At 35.4% G+C, this 23115-nt stretch overlaps 2 protein-coding genes across 2 annotated transcripts; both read right to left on the reverse strand.

Annotated features, from left to right (window-relative positions):
• Positions 1-534: 534 nt before the first annotated feature.
• LOC127834352 (uncharacterized) lies at positions 535-7700 on the reverse strand. The gene is made up of 2 exons (XM_052360114.1): positions 5168-7700; positions 535-2067 (listed from the first exon to the last, which is right to left on the reverse strand). The coding sequence occupies exon 2, from the start codon at positions 1901-1903 to the stop codon at positions 821-823; it is 1083 nt and encodes a 360-aa protein (XP_052216074.1). The 5' UTR covers positions 1904-2067; positions 5168-7700; the 3' UTR covers positions 535-820.
• Positions 7701-10127: 2427 nt separating this feature from the next.
• On the reverse strand, positions 10128-23104 carry LOC127833860 (leucine carboxyl methyltransferase 1-like). The gene is made up of 6 exons (XM_052359340.1): positions 22778-23104; positions 18731-18914; positions 18125-18366; positions 16904-17010; positions 14216-14299; positions 10128-12199 (listed from the first exon to the last, which is right to left on the reverse strand). Exons 1-6 carry the CDS (start codon positions 22976-22978, stop codon positions 12079-12081), a joined length of 939 nt encoding a protein of 312 aa, XP_052215300.1. The 5' UTR covers positions 22979-23104; the 3' UTR covers positions 10128-12078.
• Between the last annotated feature and the right edge of the window lie 11 nt (positions 23105-23115).

A 23115-nucleotide genomic window follows, 5' to 3' on the forward strand; every position in this document is an offset into this window, starting at 1 on the left:
TTTGTTTAAGAGAGTGATTATTCCTTTTGTATGTAAATCTATCTGTTATTCAGACATTCTGATATTATATAATGAATAGGACAGTACATTTTTGCTGTTTATGAATAGGACAGTACATTATTGCTGTTTATAGGTCTTAGGCCAAGGCATATATTTTTTGCCTGGGTTCATGGTTCGTTTATGCATGCATATAGTACCGGTCCGTCCGGAAAATTAGGTTTTTCCAGGTCCGTCCGGGAAAATTAGTTTCTTTCAGGTCCGTCCGGGAAAGTTAGGTTCTTTCAGTTTATCTGAAATTCAGCTAAGGCACATGTTTTTCTGAGTTTAAGGATTAATAGATTAAGGCATTTCACATTCTGATTTGTTTATTAGGCATACATGTATGATATTCATATTATGATCATGTATGAATTCTGTATGGTCGACTTATTAGCGTTATTTGTATACTTTCAGTCTTTTACCTTGGCTCCCCGGGGCGACATAATGAATAAAAGGAAGAAAAACAAACATTAAGGCTTTGTCATTATAAATCGTGATCCCTTTGTCTACCACAAGTACTGGAACCTTTTATTGGTTGGGTTTCATAAAAGAAACTAGGGTCGTTGTTTATTACGCTGTACTTTTTCACGAAGCTCGTAAATATACTGAACGGTGGGAATGGCACTCCATGAAGTTCCTTGTAGTGAGATGCATGGGTTATCCATTTCTGCTGAAGACTGTGGGGAAACTTGCCCACCACAGGATTTACACCGATCGAAGAATCGAAGTACGATAACGTTTTGCTGTATTTGGGGTTAGTCATCAACCCCTCTATCTCTTGTTAGATGTTCGCTAAGTCATAGAGTTTAGCTCTATCTTTATTTGTCAAACAAGGAAAGGCTTGCAGTCGATTTGACAAAGAATTCAGCACACTTTCTGGTGTGCCAAATCTTTCGTCCAACCTCCGCCAGATCTGATTCAACGCTTCATCTGTATCATGAGCTGTTCTTAGGCTTATCGCGTGCTTCCTAGAACTGGGACCCAGATATTTGATGAGTAGATCTATTTCTTCACTGCTGTTTATGACCATTTCCTTGCTGACGGACTGGAAGCTAGATTTCCATGCTTGATAGTTTGCACATGTGTCATTAAAGTTTGTAAGTCTTGACAGAATAAGGTCTTTCCTTAGGAGAAATTGTGCTGTAACACTCGATTCATTTACAGGTTTTTCTTGCTTTAATATGGAATTTGATTCAGTCTGATTGGCTGCTATAAAGCGGTTTATCTTTGCAACAGAGTCCTCTGCTGGTAGAAAATCGCCTTTAACCGATCCATTCTGTGACGTACTAGATGGATTTGCTAGCTCCTCAGCTTCAGTAGCCAACGCTGCTGCTTTCCTTTGATACTTTAAGAGCTCGAGATCAGCATTAATGTTCGCCTGCTTTTTCATCAGTTTGATCTTCTTTTCGACAAATTCAAGTCTAATTATAGCAGCCTTTGCCTCGGCGGCCTTCGATAAGGCCAAGCTAGGTGACGAAGATTTATCACTATTGCTCATTGTTTCCAGTTTCTGGTCCTTGAGCGCCCTTATATACTTAAGGCAGTCACTTACTCTAGCCTCTACTTGTACAAATGAATTTTCAAGCCATGTTGATAAGGTTTGGCTTTCAGTTGTTTTTACCCCGTCCAAATATTTGAAAAGAGTCGCATATGCGACTTGAACGTTTTTGAACAATTTGTCACAATCGTCCCTATAACTATTTAAATTGGTTATGGAACTGCTTGCCGATAAATGAAAGTCTGACAAGATAAATTCTTCTAGTCCACTAACATGATATTTGTACTGATTGGTCAGTTCGCCGCTGCGTTGATGATACAACTCCATGGCTTTATATGTTTGTTGTCTTAACTTTCTTGTTTCCATGCAAACGTTATAAGCTGTAGGTTATTTACTGTACTGGAACAAGGATAAGGCCAGCAAGTAGAACCATTTATTAATACCACCGGAAAACTACACAAAGTCCTTTATGCGATTTATTTTCCACAATGACATACGATGATGTAAGATGGTATTACATGCGGTAAATACTGAAAATAGACAAAGAAACTAAATAAGCTATATTACTAAGACATTGACGGAGGACCTTTTTAATTTTACAATTTAACATCGACGTATAAACACATATTGACTCCAAAAGTACAAATACTGCAGTTGCATTCAGGAACTAGACTATTAAAGATTCAGAAAACTATAAAAATCGTTATACAAATGAAGAATTTAAGCTCTAAAGGTTAAAATACGAAATGAGCACTAGTACGAACAAATTTGGGTACGAATCCAGAAATCTATACGAACGTTGATTGTTATTGTTTACATTTCGATATTTCCGCGCATGCGCATTGACTGGAGGGCAAAAACACTGGTTACAGTAACGTAAAGCATGTATAAAGAGCTTTTGCTTCGTCAATATTTTGATAACAAATGCGAAATAAAAATGAATATCTTTTAAAAAAATAGTGCTAATATACTATATTTAGTACCAATAAATGTATATTCACATATATATATCGATCCCTCTTCATAAAAACAATGTAGTTATAAGCATCAGAGTAAACGTGGTGGGAATACTAAATACTGACAATCCCACAAAACAAAACAATGAAATTGCCTTATTGTTTCTGATAGTAAGACTTTAATAAATGATATTGCAAAAATAATGAAACACTTATTAATTTGATAATAATTATTAGTGGTATGGATAGGTTTTTTTTCATCAGCTTGTAAGAGGTGCATTTAATCATTTATCAAACAAAGCCAAAAACGGAATACATAAAAAATTTAAATGTTATGGTTATATACTTTTCCAATCAATAAATTTTCGTTTCGTTAACATTGAATGCCAATGTTAATAAATTTTATCATACAAACGCGGAAAAACCCTGCATATTATGCAAATTGAATTGTCTTTGCATGTATATTGAAATCTCTTTACTAGTGACACGGAGCGTATATTGTCATCTAGAGTCCGTGCTAGTGATAATTAGTGATAATTTAAAGTCTAGCATTCTATTATAAACACATTATAAATTTCATTTCTTTAACGCAAGTATTTTTTACCATATTGTGATAGCTTCTTTTCATGATGGTATTGTGTACACTGAGGTAACGTAAAATCTTTACACGTACTAGCGAAGTTTACATTTGCCGGATCCCTTAATTACGTAGCAGTAATACTGCACAATATGTTAAAATTATATTTATTGAACACTGTATTATAATGATTCAATTAACTGGCTAATATAATGCACTAGTTCCTGTTAATCCATTTCTGACAGATTTCGTCATTTTGTAATGTTGAAATATTTTATTGAAGCCACTTTTCTTTTTTGCTTTAAAATTTGGCTTTACTGATTTCTCAAAATGCCAAGAGATGTCATGGAGGTATCGTGAATTGTGTTTAATGAACAGACAATCGTCTGCAACATGTGGTTTATGGCATGGACCCAATGTGCCTTGGTTTATGACACCCTGTTGTCTTTGTCTGGACGGTCTCCGATCATAACGAGATAATCGATTTGTGATGAACAAAGGTGCAATTTAACACCTATGCTGCAACACAGAGTGTCAAAACTGGTGTAACAATGAAATAAATCAATTACATTAATCGATAAAATTTATTTAATGTGTAACAAGGTTAGTTTTTTTAGACATATAGAGGTTACTACATGCATACAGGTATGTTGCTAAGATAAAATCTATCTATTTGTTGTCTGTCTTCATCCTCAATTGTTTTCGTTCATTAAATCTATTTTATTCTGAAAGAATTACAATTTCTGAGACTTGTTTTAACTTCAAATGGTCGCAAAGAAGTGCAGGTAGAGAAATTTTGTGGTAACCATATACCGTATGTGCTCTTAAATGGTTTTCCACTCCCGAGTTCGTTTGAAGTAAAAACAAATAATAACAATATTATTCAAAAATAAAGTTCCTTGCATGCTTATGTCTTTTCAGACATCATAATTAAAATTATATTTGATATTATGCATGATTATCAACAAAAACGTTGATTTTGTCAAGGCAGTACTATGAGATAGATATTGAGATAGAGCTTCTGTATATGCGCTTTTTGCCCTCCAGTAGAAACTCGGGTCATTTAGCAGGTGCGCGTGACGTCACTCGTCAACGTTCGTATAAAAACCGAAGTTGAGAGAGTTAAACACGAAAGTATTACTGCTAAATTAACGATTACAAATCAAATCAAATAAAATCCAAATTTATTTATTGTCGGTATGAGAATAACATGTATATAACATAAGCTATGTATAGCTTTTGACCGACCTATATACAAACAGTAGCAAATTTCAACACATCATAAATACATGGCATAAATAAGAAATATTATAATAATAAAACACACTAAAAGCATAACTAAAGCATAACTCCTATAGCACATTATTAAAATCTAAGCTGAAATATAAATCAGTACTATACATTCACAATTAAAAGCTGTGTAAAAGATTCCTGATCTTGACCCAAGGAAGAGGCCTAACCTACCATAAAAAGAAAAGGTGAAAAAAGGGGCAATAAAATAAAAATGGCTTAAAGGAAATTATCACTCAAATCCGATTTGAAGGGAACTGATCAGCAAATTTCACACAAAAAGCAACAAAATACAACAATGATGAATGAAGAATAAAATATCACTATACAAGCAAAAACAATACAATACTAATGCTGAAGTGATTTACCGCAAATGTTACTAGCACTATTTCAAGTGAAATGTACGAAAAAAAACAACAACAACACAATAACAACAAACTGCTGTAGTGTCACTAGTGTTATATATATACGTTAAGCTAAAGCAAACAAAGACAAAAAGCAAAAAGGTATCATAATGAAAACCTATTAAAGCAAATGCAAGAAATCAAAATGCAAATTTCTCAGACAAAGCAAAAAGCAGAAAGGCAACACAATGAAAACAAATAAAACGAATGAAAGGAATCAAAACATGCAAACAGTAAGCTCAACTTTGCTTACAGGATCTACAGGCACAGCCCATCCCGTCCAATGATGAAACCAAACTCCGGAACTGATTGTAGTTGCCCTCATCTCTAAAATGTTGTGGCATGAAGTTCCAGAGTCTGGCTGCTCCTGAGCAAGAAATAATTAAAAACTTCAATGACTTACACCATGCAACCTCCATAACGCTGCATTTATATTAAAATTGATGGAACAATATTTTGTTCAAACATTGCTGACGTAAAAAATACACGAGGCAAACAATCGACAGAAAAGATAACCAACTATCGATAAGAAGCGAAGAGCTAAATAGCGACAAGAGGTACTCCCAGTATCTGGGGGACACGACACACTCCTCGGAGTTTTTTTTTTAAGAACCACATATGGAGCGCGAAGCGCGACACGTATGGGCCCTTTGCATTATCCGACCATTACGTCCATAGTTATCTTCCTAAGAAGTTGAGAAATTTTGAAATCCTTGTTCGAAGTCCAAAATTTTCATCAGATTGTTCCCAAACTTTCACAGGTTTTTTATCAATGAGGACCCAACCCAAACTCTATATGAGCAATATCGGACCATTAGTCCAGAATTATGTCTCTTTGAATTTAAAAATAAACGTGAAACACTGCTTGGTTAGGTGATTATGTCAACATTTTTCATCAGGTTCTTTCCAAACTTACAGTGTCTTCATATCAATGAGCATTTACCCCATTTAAAATGAGAAACATCGGGACAATAAGTCCAGAATATTTTTTTTCTATTAAATTTGACAAAATAAACAATTTCAACTTGTTTAAAAGATTTCACATCTTTCGTCTGAATCTTTCCAAACTTGTTAAGTGTTTTTATACCAGTATTACTCGAACCCTATTGAAAATGATGAATATCGGAGCAATAAATCTATTATGATCTTTTACTGAATTTCAAAGTATTGTGAAATGCAGCTTCTTTATACAATTTACAGTTTTCATTCAATTTTTTTCAAACTTTTACAGTGTTTTCATATCAATGAGTACTAAACACCTATCGTAAATGAGCAACGTAAAAATAAGTTCAGAATCATCTCCCCTTGAAGTTGAGAAAAATATGAAATTAAGCTTACAAAATGAAGCAGAGTTTTTAAAACCTACACAGTTCTGTTCCATTAATGAAAACTTCACACGGATACCAGTAAAAAAAGGAAACCAATGTAAATAAAATGAACTATGAAATATTTGGGAGTTACAACACAAAATCATAGATAATGGTTATTTGGGGGTTATAACACAACATCATAAATAATGGTTATTTGGGGGTTATAACACAAAATCATAGATAATGGTTATACCAGTATCTTTTTTTTTCATTTTGTTTAAAATAATCGGCCAATATATTAATATTTTCAGTAGAAAAAAAATCGTTCCATGTAACTTCAGTGAGTGCCTTTTACACTGAAATTCCCGACGCCCTTTGATGCTTTGCATCAATACTTATCTTGTATACCTTAGTTATGAGTAAAGATTTTGATTAAATATTGAATATGAGATCCTTTGACTACATTTGTGCAAGCTCATGATACTATCATTCATCCGTGACGATCGGACGCTTTAGCGCGTGGGGTCGTTAGCCTACAACATGCAAATTGCGCAGTGGGGCTACCGAATATTCTTTCGAACCATAATGTTTTCTTAAAAATAATTAAATTAAAATTCACTGGTGTAAGAACCGACCTATAATGATAAACTCGCAATAAAATTAGAATTGCATCGCGTAAGCCCATTTCCACGTGCAAAACGGTGAAACCATACAAGTTTACACCACGTGCAAAAGCGTCCGATCGTCACGGATGAATGATCGTATCGTGATAACTTTCTTAAAGGGGTCTTTTCACAGATTTTGGCAGATATTGAAGTTTGTCATTAAATGCTTTATATTGATCAATGTAAACATCGGATCTAGAAAGCTCAAGTAAAAATAAACAAGAATAAAATTAAAGAAAGAAAAAAAGTAGCCCTCAACCGGGCTTGAACCACTGACCCTGGAGTAATAGTCTAACACTTAGACCACTCGGCCAACCGTGCTCATACAATGAATGACGTACTTTATACTTTATATCTGCAATCCTCGTTGTATCACAAATTATAACGACAACAGAACTCTCCAAATTATTCAACCGTTTTGCGTTGCAACGCATTATAATTTTCAGGTTTTAAATCGTCAAAAGATGCATATAGTTGATATTTCAGAGCATGGTAAATGTTCAGTATTGCTGTTTCCTCACAAGTATCATAGATACAACAAAAATTTGCGAATCTTAAACATTTTTTTTTAATTTTGTAAATACCTAAACGTGAAAACGGCCCTTGTAAAAGTATGTGGAGGGAAATATTACCAATACCGTGTATCGAGCGGTAAAGGAAAGGAATAAACTATTTTTTATATTCAGAGATTTCTTAAATTCTCACTAAATCCATGTCAGAATCGTTTATTTACAGCGTTTTTACCAGGCAAAGCCAACATTTCAATACACATCCGCAAAAACATCCACTACGCGCGTTGTTTACCTGATATCAAGACATCACATCCAAAATGGGAGAGTAACTCGATTGCAATAGGCCAAAACAACTTAAATCAAAGTACTGACAGTACTGGTGTGACGATGCTTTTGAAGAGGATGGATATAAAAGCATCAATTTAAGTTAATCTACATCACCACAATTGTGTATGTGGGTACGAAAATTTTTGGTACGAAAAAAGAATGCGTACGAAAATTTTGGGTACAAAAATTATGCCAAAAAAATGGGCACGAAAAATAATTTGGTTACGAAAAAAAAAATGGGTACGAAAAAATGTGGGTACGAACAAACATTTGGGTACGAAAAAAAAATGGGTACGAAAAAAACGACTTGAATACGTGCGTTCGCCCATGAACACATGGTAAGGTTAACTAAATCTCCGCGATATGTCCTAATATGTGTTTAGAACAGAAAAATATATCCAACAAACGAATGAATTATCAAACATAGTGTTTGCACTGATGTGGCTCTGTAATTTCTATTTGAAAAGTTTATTAAATATGCAAAATGAGAGAGCACGCATAAGAGCGAGTTTCATAGATGTCGCACGGCTATTATGCGGTTTATATACCATACTCGCTATAACGTTTACAAATGGAAGGTTCGAACTAATTCGTTTTCTTTACACTCATGATGGCGTTAAACGTGAATTATACACGTTTTCATTCGCAATTTAATTACAGAAGTACGGCAAATGTCAAATACAATACAGAATATGCATAGTTGTTTCATTGATCTATAAACATGTATAGGATTGAATATAACTGATTTAAAATTAACGTTTTCAAATATTATTAAATCGTTTTCCCAGAATATGCTATCCTATTTATAGCTAAGCTTCCTTTACCTTTATCAATGATAATCAGCGAGGTATGCCGATTAGAAAAAAAATGCGAGAAAATATCGCGCAAAACAGTACGTCAACTTCTTCCTGGTTTTTCTCTGAAATTACGTCAGCGCCAAATGGGTCAAAATCGCTTGTATAATTATAATTAATAAAAGAAATAGCCGACAACAACTGACTTAGCATTTCCCGGGTACGGTAGAAAAATCGAACAATCTCAATCTCGGTCTTTTACATAGGTCGCCATTGTGAATTTTTTTTTCGGCGTTAGCTGTATACGCCAGCTTTTCACCTTATCCTGACCTTTGTTAGCGTCCAATAGAATTCAAATAAAACTTCCCGCGGCCAAGTACAGATGAATACACTTCATTGACTGCATTGGCTGATTTGATAATACCACTAGAACATTGGAAACATGTCCGCGTCTTTGTAACACTGTTTAACTGCGTGTTCAGCATGAAACAGTTTTATCTCTAATAAAAAGGGTTAATAGATAGGTCGCCATTGTGAAGACTTCGCAGCATCGTCAAAAATCGATTCACTGAACATATTTGTACAAACTGAAGCAGTTATAAAACTTTTTGTATAACTTCTATTTACAATTTAAAGTTTCTGTTTTATCGGTCATTTGTCTTTTATTGCAATATGGACACATCAAAGTGCTCAAGAATTGCAAAAACACAAACGTTCGCCATTTTTTCATAAATGGTACTATTACAAGAATTTATAAAGCATTCAATCGGTATACCACCGAACATGCTCTTATGCTAGATTGTTTCATGCAACATTTTCCGAGAATCGGGGGGAAAAGCAAAAGATTTTTTCTTTAAAATAAATCAAATACACTAGCGCAGTCGTCTGTCTCACTTTGCAATTTATGTGGAAGTTTAATGTCTTTGACCAAAAGATTGAATGGAATAGTGATACATTTGGATTATTTCAGTTGAAGTAAGATATTGAAATCCTTTTTTTTTTCCTCATTTTGGTCGAGTCTGTATTTATTTTCAAGCGTAGAGATTTTAGGGAGACAAAATACTCGGAGCGTTTGCGTGTAACGTCATCAAGAGAGCCGCGTTCTTAATGTTCTTTAAGTGCTCGAAATCAGGAGACGCTCGATATTAGCGAATCGTTCGATGTATATATTTATAAACATTAAAAATCACAATTAAGTTAATACATCAATAAAGGCAATCATGGAGTATGCTGCCCTTCCTTATGCAGCCTGTAGTTTTTATGATATGCATTCTGAACAATATTTTTATGCGACTAGAGTTATATCACGTAAATGAAAAGTCACTTATTTATAAGTTAAACACTTTGTTTAGGACGTTCATAACTAATAGAATGTTCTTATGCTCCAAACATTTTCAGTGAATACCACTTACACTGAATAATAAACAAACGGCGTCAGTGGTCAAAATTAATCTATGCAATTCAAATTCAACATAACCCATTTCAAGTCAATCGATTTGAATGAGCAAATCATCACTCCACTATCATAAACAACACTCGTCGTATTTACAATAGCTTACCGGTAAATAGCATCATAACTGCATTGTTTCACTTTAAAAAGTAAGTCATGATTACTCTGAAGACTGGATATTTTGTTGTATCTAAGAGCAGCATCAACAGCACTTTGAAATCTGTCATAACGACCTAATTCCGACCAATTAAACGTCCTTTTAAAACGGTATATGAGCCTTTCTAAGGAACTATCTGAGACGCATATGTATTAAGCGCTGTATTTAAAAATAAGCAGTGAACATGCTCATATTCCTTTACGATAATCCGCATATGAATGTGAATTCACCAAACTGGTGGCCTCACACAAAAAAATACTAAGAAAACAATCTAATCTTTAAAAAAAATCTTTAACAAAACTAATTAATTACCAACACAACTTTCTCATTAAAATCCATTAAGCCTATGCAACTGATCTGCTGTTGTTCGTCATTTTTCACAGACTGAGGAATTTACAATTTTTCGAGTTATTTTCACAAATTTCAAAACTCAGACAGCAGTGTATACCAAGAAACAAAATAAGACTATGTAAATAAGGATATAACATTCAACATATGTATACATGTTCTTGAGTTATCATAAATAGGAATGGAAAACAAACAAGAACTGTCAGAGGACAGCGTGCTCAACTAATTGAGTGCTTGACAGTATAACGTAAGCCATCATAAGGAAATTGTTCAAATTATTCAATAAGGTCAAGGTAATAGTTCAGGTATATTTTCCACAATCTACTGAAAATTTGTAAAGATATAAAAACAAACTAATAAGATTTTATTTCATGTTTGATTGCAATAGCTTGGGTGGGAAGTTTGGACGGCCCTTCAAAAAAAAGTGAATATTTGTTTTGTTTTTTTTTAACCATGTTTCAAAGAAAAAAATATTCTTTGTTGGTTGGGTATGGGGGGGTGGGGGGTGCGAAGGGGGTATAATGTGGGGGTGGTGTCATTTTTTTTTGGGGGGGGGGCAGGGATTCTGGGTTGGGGCGTGGGATATTGTTTGGGTGGAATCCATTGTGGTATTCAGGTAAGTGTTGTTTTGTCAAAGTATTAATAAAATCTGATCATCAATAAAGAAGTTATGGCAATTTAACTATAATTTATTCTTTTGACCTCAAGAGTCAAGGTCATTCAAAGGTCAAGATCAAATTGAACTTGCCAGGTACAGTACCCTCATGATTGTAAGAAAATATTTGAAGTTTGAAAGCAATAGCTTTGATACTTCAGAAGTCAAGTGGATCTGAACACAAAATGTAACAAAATATTCAGTTACTAAGACAAAAAAGGGCCATAAGATTACAAAATGCTTGATACAGTTGTCTGCTCTTGTTTATAGATTGGGGTCATATTGGTAAAGAAGTTGCCTAAATATGAAAGCAATATGTCAAGGGACATTGAAAATATTTGAGGCTGTAAGCAAACTTAAACATAGATTTATCAATAATATGCATATTTTAAGTGAAAAAAGGGCCATAATTCTTACAAAATGCTTGATACAGTTGTCTGCTCTTGTTTATAGTTTGGGGTCATGTTGGTAAAGAAGTATGCAAAATATTAAAGCAATATGTCATGAGACATAGGAAATATTTGGGTTGGTACGCAAACTTTAACATTTGCACGCTCACGCTAACGCTCATGCCGACGCCGGGGTGAGTAGGATAGCTCCACTATAAATATTTCATATAAAATAGTCGAGCTAAAAAACAACAAAATTTTGCAGTGCATTACATAATAAATTATGGAATAATTGAGTAGGTATTGATTTTGATTCATTGATTTTGCTTCAATTTTTATCAAACATGATTTCATGACACAAAACTACAGCTTCATAAGCAATGTATTCATGCTTGTATGGCTGACTTGTACAGAGCACAAAGCAATGCATATAATAGTTGCATGTATAGGTAAATGCAATCCCATTGATACATCAGTAAAAGCAAAGTAACAACAACAAGTCAACAAGTATACAATAATGTTACTGATGAGAGAGCAGCCTAGAAACATATGGCGCCGAAACCTGGAGTTAGATGCCCAGCATATGGGCAAGAATTGGGGACAGCTAAAGGGAGTTGCCCACACTATAGGCATTGGATGAAGCTGTACGGCGGCAAATGTTCCAGACAGGAACACAGGCAAAGATAACAGGAGATGATGAACAGTCTCTAAATATTGATATGTGAAAGCCCAATATTGTTGGGGTCCTTGAACGCCCAGCAATAACAATAATGGCTCATCAGCTGATCAAGCAACTCCCTTTCATCCAGAAACTCTATCTGTTGTATCCTGAAAACACATTCATAAGTCTCATGTTATTCCTTTGTATGAGCCTTCCTCTGGGACAACGGGGCTTAATGCATGTGCGTAAACAGGGACCTATACAAACAAATGTATAGATCCCTGGCGTAAAGTGTTGTCTCAGCCAGATTACCCTTTGCAGTTTGCACATGCTTATCAGGGATGACACTTCACATCTTAACTGGAATTACACAAAGAAGAGACTTCCTTTTTAAGTTTTAATGAAAAATACTATAAACGCCCAAAATGTCTTTCCTGGTTAGCCTGTATGAGACTTTACACATGGTTAGCCTGTGCAAACTACCCTGGCTAATCTGGTATGAGACTTTACACACATGTATTAGGCCCCGCTTTCCAGGAGTGAGGCTAATTTTGACAAACAGCTGGACCTTTGCATCCTTAACTATAAAGTATAAACAAACATATACAAAGTGAATACTTAGCTGGAGACAAACCTCATTACACAATTGGGTAATGTATTTATGGCGAGAAACCAATTGCAGTACAAGGCACAAAATAAATGCAGTAGACAAGTCACAGCGTCCACAACAAACACACAAAAATGAACAAAACTGGGATCACTGCCTTGTAATTGTCCATGCCAATCATTGGGGGTTACAACCAGTTTAAAGGATCTCCCAACCTCAGGATTATTCACAAAACATTTAAGTGGACATATAAATAAGCATCAAAGCACCACTTTTTAAATTAAAATAAATAGCAATAGAAGAGAATGCATTTCAATTTTATTATGGTTCCAGCGATTTTTTTTTTGCCCAGTTTGGAAAAGTACCATTACCAGCCCAATTGGGAAAATTGTGTGCAACAAACATGGAATTGGGACAATTTGAGTCGTGATGTCTTCATCTTGGGAAAATGGTGTGTTTGATTTTTTGTTCTCAAATACTTACAAATTGATAACTAAATGGTGTCAAGTTGTCAATATTATATTTACTTAGGTTCAAGCCATAGAGCTGCATAGGGAAACTAACTAAATGTTTTTTTAAATATATCTTTTTGTTGTTTAGAAACCTTCAATTGGGAACTTTTGACAGCAATTGGGAAATTTGTTGTTTTTTCCTTATTGGGAAAGTGCCGTTTTCTGGTACTTTATAAAGAAGGAAAACATTTGCTGGGTTCAATGGTTATATACAGACCAGAGTACGAGAACCGCAAGTTTCTCAGGCATGACGAAATGAAACCAAAACCAGAATTAGCTACATCTCCTCTTTACTAGCACGCTTTATAGACCCTGATCAATGTTGTGAAATTAGGAAGGAAACATATAGCATTAAGTTATTTTTGAGTAAGGAAAGCAATTTTCCCACTTTGTGGAAAAGGAAAATGTTCATATTTACTTGGGAACATGTGTATATTGAGCTATGGGATTAACTTGCGAATTTAAGTGGTGTGTGTAAAATGAATTTAATCAATTGGACAGGAGTGCAAAAACAAGGTGGGATAAACAAGGAACGATAACTCAGCAATTCCTTCAACTATTTGGTTTACTGATAATTTTGGGTGAAAAATTAATGAACACACATCATATGTTATTACAGTTTAGTAAAGATAGGATACAAACTATTTCCCAATGACAGATGAATCAGCCAAAAAGGTAATTTCAATGGCTCTAACTAATATCTTACAGGGAAGTTCAATTTATTAATAATAATCAATCTTGGCTAAAAAATTATAACCATACAATATTCAATCAAATTAGTTACAAAAAGGATGAAAAATTGTGGATAAATTAAAGTGAAAACAACCAAAAATTTCATTTGAATAATAAGATAATTTTATGAAAATGCAAGGGCCATAACTTTGTGTGAATACCATAATCTGCTGAGATATTGTCCTATAAACATAACATTAAGTTTTATGAAGATTGGATAAAAGCCATTGTTCCATCAACACAGGCTATTGATCAGTGGGCCACTGATATCGTAACACAATCTTCTTGAGATCTAGGTTACAGACAAAATCAATCAATTAAAGGCCCCTTACCTCTGCATATCATCCTGTGGGAGGGAACTAAGCACATGCCTCATCTCCATCGCATCAGCCCCTTCGAAACCATGAGTCAGCATTCTGTGATAAATAATAGAGATTTTATATAATAAACTATACTTTGTCGGTGTAAATATTCATGTACAAGGGTATATTGATAAAAAGAATGACTTGAGTCATACCAGTATTCAAATTCATCATCTGTGCCATTTCAAAACAAACTTGCATACACAACTAAAACTTAAAATCTTAAAAAAATTGCAAGATAATCATACTGGAAATATATTTAAGTGACTAATCTTGTGGCATCATTTACTACACATAAGAAACCTCTGTATTGTGACTCCAGATTCAAGCAGTACCAGTATTTTCTAAACACAAAAACACGTGTTTTAATGACTCATCACGAGGCAGTATTTACTAAACATAACAAACCTGTATATTGTGACTCCAGACTTGCACTGTATTTACTACACATAAAAAACCTCTGTTTATGTGACTCCGCGCTAAGGCAGTATCAACTAAACATACTAAAACCATGTTTTAGTGACTCCATGCTCTGATAGTATTTACATAACTAACAAACTCTTTATTGGGACACAAGACTGTGACAGTATTTACTAGGGCTGTAACGAATACACTAGCTGACGAATACAATGCGTATCACGAATACAGGGTGGCGAATACGAATATTTATTCGCGAATATGAATTTTAATGAACAAAAGTAATACTGACAACTTGACATGACCTTATATAGTATGAAACTGATGAGTATTTGTCAAAATTTTGATTAATTGAGTATCATTGCATACTGAAAATATGAAATATAACACTTTGAAATCACAAAACACTGACTAGAACTGCTTAAACTTTGAACACAGTTTTGAAAACATGACTAGCACCAATAAAATCCTTGAGTAAAACAAATAAGCGTCAAAAGTTGACACATTAGTGACAGTACCCATTCACATTTTTTTAATGAGCATATACCAGATAGGTGATGTAGATGATATTTCAATGTCACCTATCTGACATATGCTCATTTGATATATTGAATAAAAACAGTGTGACAATAGAAAAAGTATTGCACATGAAATAGTTTTAATTACCCCATAAATACTGACCACAACTCAAATATTCAACCCGTGCCCGCCATTTTTGTTGATAATCTCACTGTGTAACATAGTGGGTGGGATGAACATGATGAAAAACGCCGGAATAAGGAGAAGAACATTTAAATATAGGGGTTTATTGTATGAACCTTCATTTGTAAGGTAAGATGAGATGATTAAACTTTCACACTCGAAACCACTTTGTTTGTATTCGTCAAATATTCAGTTTGGGAGGTGGCGAATAACAAATACGATTCGTCAACAGCCGTATTCGAGGAATTTGAATATTCGAATGTATCGTTACAGCCCTAGTATTTACTAAACAAAACAAACCTTTGGTTTTGCTCAAATAACGTTTACTACACATAACAAACCTGATTTAGTGACTCCGCATTCTGGCAGTGTTCACAAAAACATATAACAAATCTCTGTTATAGTGACTCAACAGTTTTTATGCTCCCCCAAATTTTATCTTGGGGGGGGAGCATATAGTCGCCGCTTCGTCTGTCCGTGCGTGTGTGTGTGTGTGTGCGTCCGTCCGTGCACAATTTTTGTCCGGGCTATTTCTCAGCAACTAATGACCGGAATTCAATGATACTTTATGAGAAGCTTCAATACCAACAGGAGATGTGCATATTATCAGCAGGTTCTGGTCGGATGATTTTTTACAGAGTTATGGCCCTTTGAAATTTTCCATTAACTGAACATATAATGCAATTCTTGTCTGGGCTATTTCTCAGCAACTAATAACCGGAATTCAATGAAACTTTATGGGAAGCTTCACTACCAAGACAACATGTGCATATTATCAGCCGGTTCTGGTCGGATGATTTTTCACAGAGTTATGGCCCTTTGAAATTTTCCATTAACTGTACATATATAGCAATTCTTGTCCAGGCTATTTCTCAGCAACTAATGACCGGAATTCAATGAAACTTTATGGGAAGCTTCACTACCAAGAGGAGATGTGCATATTATCAGCCGGTTCTCGTCGGATGATTTTTCACAGAGTTATGGCCCTTTGAAATATTCCATTGTACATATAGTGCAATTCTTGTCCGAGCTATTTCTCAGCAACTTATTACGGGAATTCAATGAAACTTTATGGGAAGCTTCACTACCAACAGGAGATGTGCATATTATCAGCTGGTTACGGTCGGATGATTTTTCACAGAGTTATGGCCCTTTGAAATTTTCTATAAACTGTACTTAAAGTGCAATTTTTGTCCGGGCTATTTCTCCCCAACTACTGACTGGAATTCAATGAAGCTTTATGGGAAGCTTAACTACCTTGAGGAGATGGGCATGTTATTTGTGGATTCTGGTTAGATGATTTATTTAGAGAGTTATGGCCCTTTGAAATTTTTAAGTTGCTAAACCATCCATCGTATTATTTTGTCCAAAGTTATACCCCTCAAGACGTTTCCTTTTATCTGAAGATATAGTGCAATATTGTGACAAAAAAAACCTTTGGTGAGCATCACCCGTCTCCGACGGTTTCTTGTTACTAAATGTAATGAACCTTGATTCAGGTGTCTCATCCTGAGGAAGTATTTACTTAGTGAAACAGACCTCTGCTTTTGTGACTCCAGACTCTGACAGTATTCCACATGCAGCATGCAGTCTCTCGATCGTAAATTATCCAACATGACCTCCCCAAATTTGTCTGCCATGTTAACCTAAAAATAGGAAAACCGGTCAATTTTTGTCTATAGTTAAATGAATCATGTTTTTGTTACGAGTGTAAAAAGTGCTAAATAAAAATAGCTATGCCAAGTCTAAATACAAAGTAATATTTAACATATTCAGTTTGGTGAAGATTTTATGAAAACTGTCAAACTCACTGGGACCTTAAGCAAAATAAAAGTTGTTTTATTATGACACTATTAAGTATATAAGGTATTTTTTATGAAAGGTATCCGTGGCTGTTCTTACAGAGCAAACAAACTAACTAACCAACATCAGCTAATAGATACTCTCTACCATCTTTGGAGCATCACTTAAAGTCACTATCACGCTCACCAATACATACGGCTACTGTATTATGCTATATAAAAACATTCGACAACAAGTAGTACCATATGATGGTTAATTACAATAGGAAGACCCTAAAAACAAGTAACATTGATGTAAAAACGTTATATTGCAAGCATTCGGCAAGTTTAAAGCATCTAAATATCTAAATATCGTTCTACTTTCGCTTTCGAGTCAGGATCGGATTCATTCGGGTTGCGTTCATTTGCATAATTTATACAAGCCATTTTCCAGTTCCAGTTACGCAGAATTCATTTTGATTTCACAGAATGATTATTCATGAGAGCTATGTCATGCTTCCGACGCTTACCCTATCCAATCTCGTGTTCGCCCGTAAATGTTCGGATATATCACGGGAGATATAAATGGAATTATTTGTGGCCACAAAAAAATAAAAACGAGCATTTTGTATCTCGTTAAATCAATTCTACCAGACAACATCTAACGTTGAAATTTTGCATTTTGCTAAAAGGAACATTGATTTTTTTATCGGTTAGCTTATTTAACGAAATATTCGATATTTTTGAGCGTGATTGTTACTTTAACATGGATTACAAGATATTATTTAAGCAAATTGTAAAAACATAAATAAATTTAAATTTTAAGATGTTTAGCTACAAATGTTAACAAATAACAAGACATGTTTTAAAAATTATTCTTTGAAAATGACATTATTTAGAATGATTCTGAATGTGTTACATAAACAAAGTTCTGCATATTTTTAATTATAAATAATTTAATGTAAATACCAAAACTAACCTGCTCATAATTGACAAAGAAAGTTGTCGAAAAATTATCTGTGACCCATTTAAGAATGGCATCCGTGTTGGATTTCTCAATATACACTAACACGCACTCTGCAATGAAAATTGTGGGCAAAGTTTTGTCAATTCCAGACTCATGTAATTTCTGGTCCAGTTCTGCAAGATTTTTCAGGTTTGCAGCCACCAAGTGATAGTCTTTACCATGAAGGTCTGTTGCATTGAATTTCACCTCCTCTCCTGAAATGAAATAAATATGGCAATTTCAGTAGCAACAGTTGCTTAATTAAAGCAATTAAAAGTAAAAACGATTTTTCCATTTTGGAAATGAGGGGACACACGAATGGAGACTCAAAAATGTAAAATTCAAGTATGACCTTGACCTTTACCTTAAATAAAAGCATTTTGCAAATTGTCTAATTTACCTTAAAAAATAGCAACGTTCCATGAAATATTCCACAAAATGGACATTTCAGTGTGATCTCAAAGGCTTTAGACACAGTTAATCATGCCTTCTACACATGGTCTCAGGGCATGAAACATTTGAGCTAGTTAAAAGAAACAAAATGTAATAAACTGACACAAGTACATTCATGTAATTTACCGTCAGATGTGATCTTGCTCAGAAGTTTTTCTGAGCGACGTATGCATTGAATCTTCCTTGAAGTTACAGCTGAGAAATCTACTTCGATGTATGAGGTTGTATTTACACATTCATCTTTGAGATTCCAGAACAAAGTGTCAAAACCGGCACCAAGACTGACTACCTGACATTTGCCATCTGTTACCTGTAAATAACACGTAAATAAATAATATGTTTGATTGGTATTAGTTGGAAGCCATACCTACTTGACTTACTGTAATTTTTTAGACTGAGCTCAACTTAATATGTAGATATTACAGAAAAAAGCAAATTCGTTGAATTGATATCCCCCGCCAATATACTTCAGGTTCTGGACACAAATATTTCTGAACGGATGAAAAACGCCAACGTGCATCATCCTCTTATCCATATATATACTCATACCAAGTTTCAATGAACTCCGCCAAAGCACTTCCAAGATATGGCTCCAGACACAAAAAAGCATTTTGTCAAGATACAAAGGGCCATAACTCCGTTTTTATCCAATGGTGTACAGTGCCATTTGGCCTGCATCATCCTCTTATTCATATATATACTCATACCAAGTTTCAATGAAATCCCCCAAAGCACTTCCAAGATATGGCTCCGGACACAAAAAAGCATTTTTTCAAGATACAAAGGGCCATAACTCCGTTATTATCCAATGGTGTACAATTCCATTTGGCCTGCATCATCCTCTTATCCATATATATACTCATACCAAGTTTCAATGAAATCCGCCACAGCACTTCTAAGATATGGCTCCGGACACAAAAGTGCCGGACGGACGGATGGAAAAACGGACGGACTGAAGGACGGACAAGGCCAAAAAAATATCCCTCCGCCTATGGCGGGGGATAAAAAGAAAATTGATATAGAGCACATTAAACGTAAAAGGCTTTAGCACTGCACTAAAGATGTACAATTCTTAACATGAGCATAACATGTGCATTTAATTTGGACATGTTTAAAGGACGAGTTTAAAGACATTACAAAGGTTTTGACAGATGCGAACAAGTGTGCATCAAGTCTGGGACTTTAACACACCACCCCACTATCAAGGCAAGACCTATACTTTGTGAGCTAATAGGGCTGATTACACAGCTTATCACCAATCCAGCTTTAATTTGGTACCAAGAAATTCTCCCCTGCCAAATAGGAATTCATCATTGATTTCGAGTCACATGGAACTAGGGCTGCAACAATATACCGGTATATCGGTATATATTGCAATACGCAATCCGCATATTGTATTGCGATATGATTTTCATCATACCGGTACGAAAATTTTCAAAAATTCATTCACATTTCGTCCAGAAAAGCCATCCGAAATAATGATAAAAAGGTAAACAAAACAAAGCAGTGTAAATTATTTTTTACGTAAAAAAAGCATTCTAAAAAGTGTATTATACGGAGTAGCGTTGTTACATGGGAGCATTCATTCGATGCTTTTGAACAGATTATCGTTGAATTAATTGCGCACAGCTGTAAATGTTTCGTTCGATTCTGATTTGAGCATTATTTGAAATCCGAATTTCGGAAACACGCTTCCAAATTTGAATGCTAACGCGACAATAAAAAATTATAGCGTCAAATAAAAAGTGCTTTATCCTTTGTCTCAATAAAAAGCGCGCGAAAATTATACAGACATGTAGAACGTCGCATGGAAAGTGTGGGTGTATTTTGTGTTGTATAAAAACGGGAACATCACGTCAGCTGAATTACGCGTGTTCAGTGGGAAAAACGCCCCGGTTGGACGTTATTTCATCACATCTTTAAATAGTAACAATTGCAAAAATGTATTTGATACTTAAGAAAATTTGCAAATGTTTGTGTTTCTTATTATTCTTGAGCACATTTATAGTAAATATTTACCAGAATTTGCTTTAAAATTGGAATTTATGGGATTATTGGGTAATTGGCAAGTTATAATTTTGGTACAAGTTAGCAATATATTGCGATATATTGCAATACGGGTTTTTGAACTGACAATATATTGCAATACGGTTTTTGGCGTATTGTTGCAGCACTACATGGAACAGTGTATAACAACGAACCCAATTGCAGGTTCTACGGAGAACTGCAATAGTGTGAAGCCAGCCCGGGACTCTAATTAAGGACATACTGCTTTCAAGGCATGTGAGCTAACCAGGCATCTAAAACAGCCAATCACAAATACCGTTAAAGTTCATTGGGATTTCAATTCATTGCATTGATCCACCATAACGCTCACTTCATAACTGTTTTTCTTAGAGTTATTACAAACCAAGTCAAACTAGAAATGGCGCGGCAGAGGCCGACGCGTATCCCCACGCCGAATGTTTGACCTAGGTGTGCCCCAGGGTTGGTAATGGGGCCATGCATAGCTGAGATTGACCCTATTGTCATAAGAGAAGTTCATCATCAATTAGAAGTGAATTGGTGTAGAAATGAAGAAGTTATAGTAAAAGGCAATTTTGGGTGGGTGTGACATATGTGGGCAGGGCGCCCCAGGGTTGGTAATTGTGCCATGCATAGTTGAGATTGACCATATTGTCATAAGAGAAGTTCAGTATCAATTTGAAGTGAATCGGTGTAGAAAAGAAGAAATTATAGTAAAAGGCAATTTTGGGTGGGTGTGGTCTATTTTGGCGGGGCCCCAGGGTTGGTAATGGGGCCATGCATAGTTGAGATTGACCGTATTGTCATAAGAGAGGTTCAGTATCAATTTGAAGTGAATCGGTGTAGAAATGAAGAAATTATAGTAAAGGCAATTTTGGGTGGGTGTGGTCTATGTGGGCGGGGCGCCCCAGGGTTGGTAATGGGGCCATGCATAGTTGAGATTGACTGTATTGTCATAAGAGAAGTTCAATATCAATTTGAAGTGAATCGGTGTAGAAATGAAGAAATTATAGTAAAGGCAATTTTGGGTGGGTGTGGTCTATGTGGGCGGGGCCCCAGGGTTGGTTATGGGGCCATGCATAGTTGAGATTGACCCTAATGTCATAAGAGAAGTTCAGTATCAATTTGAAGTGAATCCGTGTAGAAATGAAAAAATTATAGTAAATGGAATTTTTTGGTGGGTGTGGCCTATGTGGGCGGGCGCCCCAGGGTTGGGATTGGGGCCATGCATAGTTGAGATTGACCCTAATGTCATAACAAAAGTTCAGTATCAATTTGAAGTGAATCCGTGTAGAAATGAAAAAATGATAGTAAATGGAAATTTTTGGTGGGTGTGGCCTATGTGGGCGGGGCGCCCCAGGGTTGGGAATGGGGCCATGCATGGTTGAGATTGACCGTATTGTCATAAGAGAGGTCCAGTATCAATTTGAAGTGAATCGGTGTAGAAATAAAGAAGTAAATGTAAAATAACCTAAAAAAATGAGTGATAATTTCTGACGCGGCCCCACCCCAACCGCTATAACTTTTGACCCAGGGGTCAGATCAAAATTCCAAATAGTGCAGGGTCGCACATATGCTCATAGCTACCATATGTGTAAGTTTCAAGGTTCTAGTGCTTTTAGTGTAGGAGGAGATAGTGGCCAGGACGGACGGACTGACAGACAGACAGACGGACGGACGGCGGAGATAACCACAATATCCCCACCTTTTTTTCAAAAAGCGTGGGGATAATGAAATTCAAGTGATATGTTCTTCTCCTTTAATTGCAGGGCTCCTCTGAAGCATCGACGAAATTTGATTATAAAATGAGTCATGGACCAGGGTAGAACCAGAACTTGGGTGTCTTTGGAGGATATCTAAAGAACATACCCAAAGTGAGGATCAATCCCGTGAACTCCTGCTTGCTGGGCGGACACCATATCCACTTCACCACAGCGCATTACCACGTCGGGAGGGGAAATCCCTTTAAAAAGCACCTCAATTTGTCCCAAGGCGCCATTTTATTAAACCATGTTATTAATACAGCATTGACAGGGGTCATGACTACAAGTAGTTTTATCTTTAAAAAAATACATGCTAATAATGATTTTATATAAACTACACAAGCTTAATGTGTAAAATTAAAAACATATAAAAAAAGATGCATACTGTAATAAACTTCTTAAGAAGTAGTTTCAGGGCTTTAACTCTCGCATAGTAGCCAATGCTGATTTCTGGCGCATGACTTTGTCGAGCTTTTGAAGTAAACAAGGCAATAAACGGATCCTGCCAATACCCTTTATCCACCGCAAACCTCTTGCACTGTGCCGCGTCATCGTTTGTCGCCCGTATCCCTTCTTCAGTGGACATTATTTAGATCGAATGGCACCTTATTCGATCACATCTAATTTTGATAAAAACTTTATAATATAAAAAACATGCAAATAATTTGGTCTGCACAAGTAAAACTCCTGAAAATAAATATGTCATGAAAATCGCAAAACGGT

The sequence above is a fragment of the Dreissena polymorpha genome, chromosome 6 (assembly GCF_020536995.1).
Source record: "Dreissena polymorpha isolate Duluth1 chromosome 6, UMN_Dpol_1.0, whole genome shotgun sequence".
Classification (NCBI taxonomy): domain Eukaryota; kingdom Metazoa; phylum Mollusca; class Bivalvia; order Myida; family Dreissenidae; genus Dreissena; species Dreissena polymorpha.

Coding starts and splice junctions, on each gene's coding strand:
- LOC127833860 (XM_052359340.1), bottom strand. CDS start 22,978: ATGTCCACTGAAGAAGGGATACGGGCGACAAACGATGACGCGGCACAG. Junction 18,915..22,777: donor TTCTTAAGAAGTTTATTACA/GTATGCATCTTT, acceptor TGTTATTTACAG/GTAACAGATGGCAAATGTCA. Junction 14,300..16,903: donor CTGGAGTCACAAAAGCAGAG/GTCTGTTTCACT, acceptor TATTTATCACAG/AATGCTGACTCATGGTTTCG.
- LOC127834352 (XM_052360114.1), bottom strand. CDS start 1,903: ATGGAAACAAGAAAGTTAAGACAACAAACATATAAAGCCATGGAGTTG.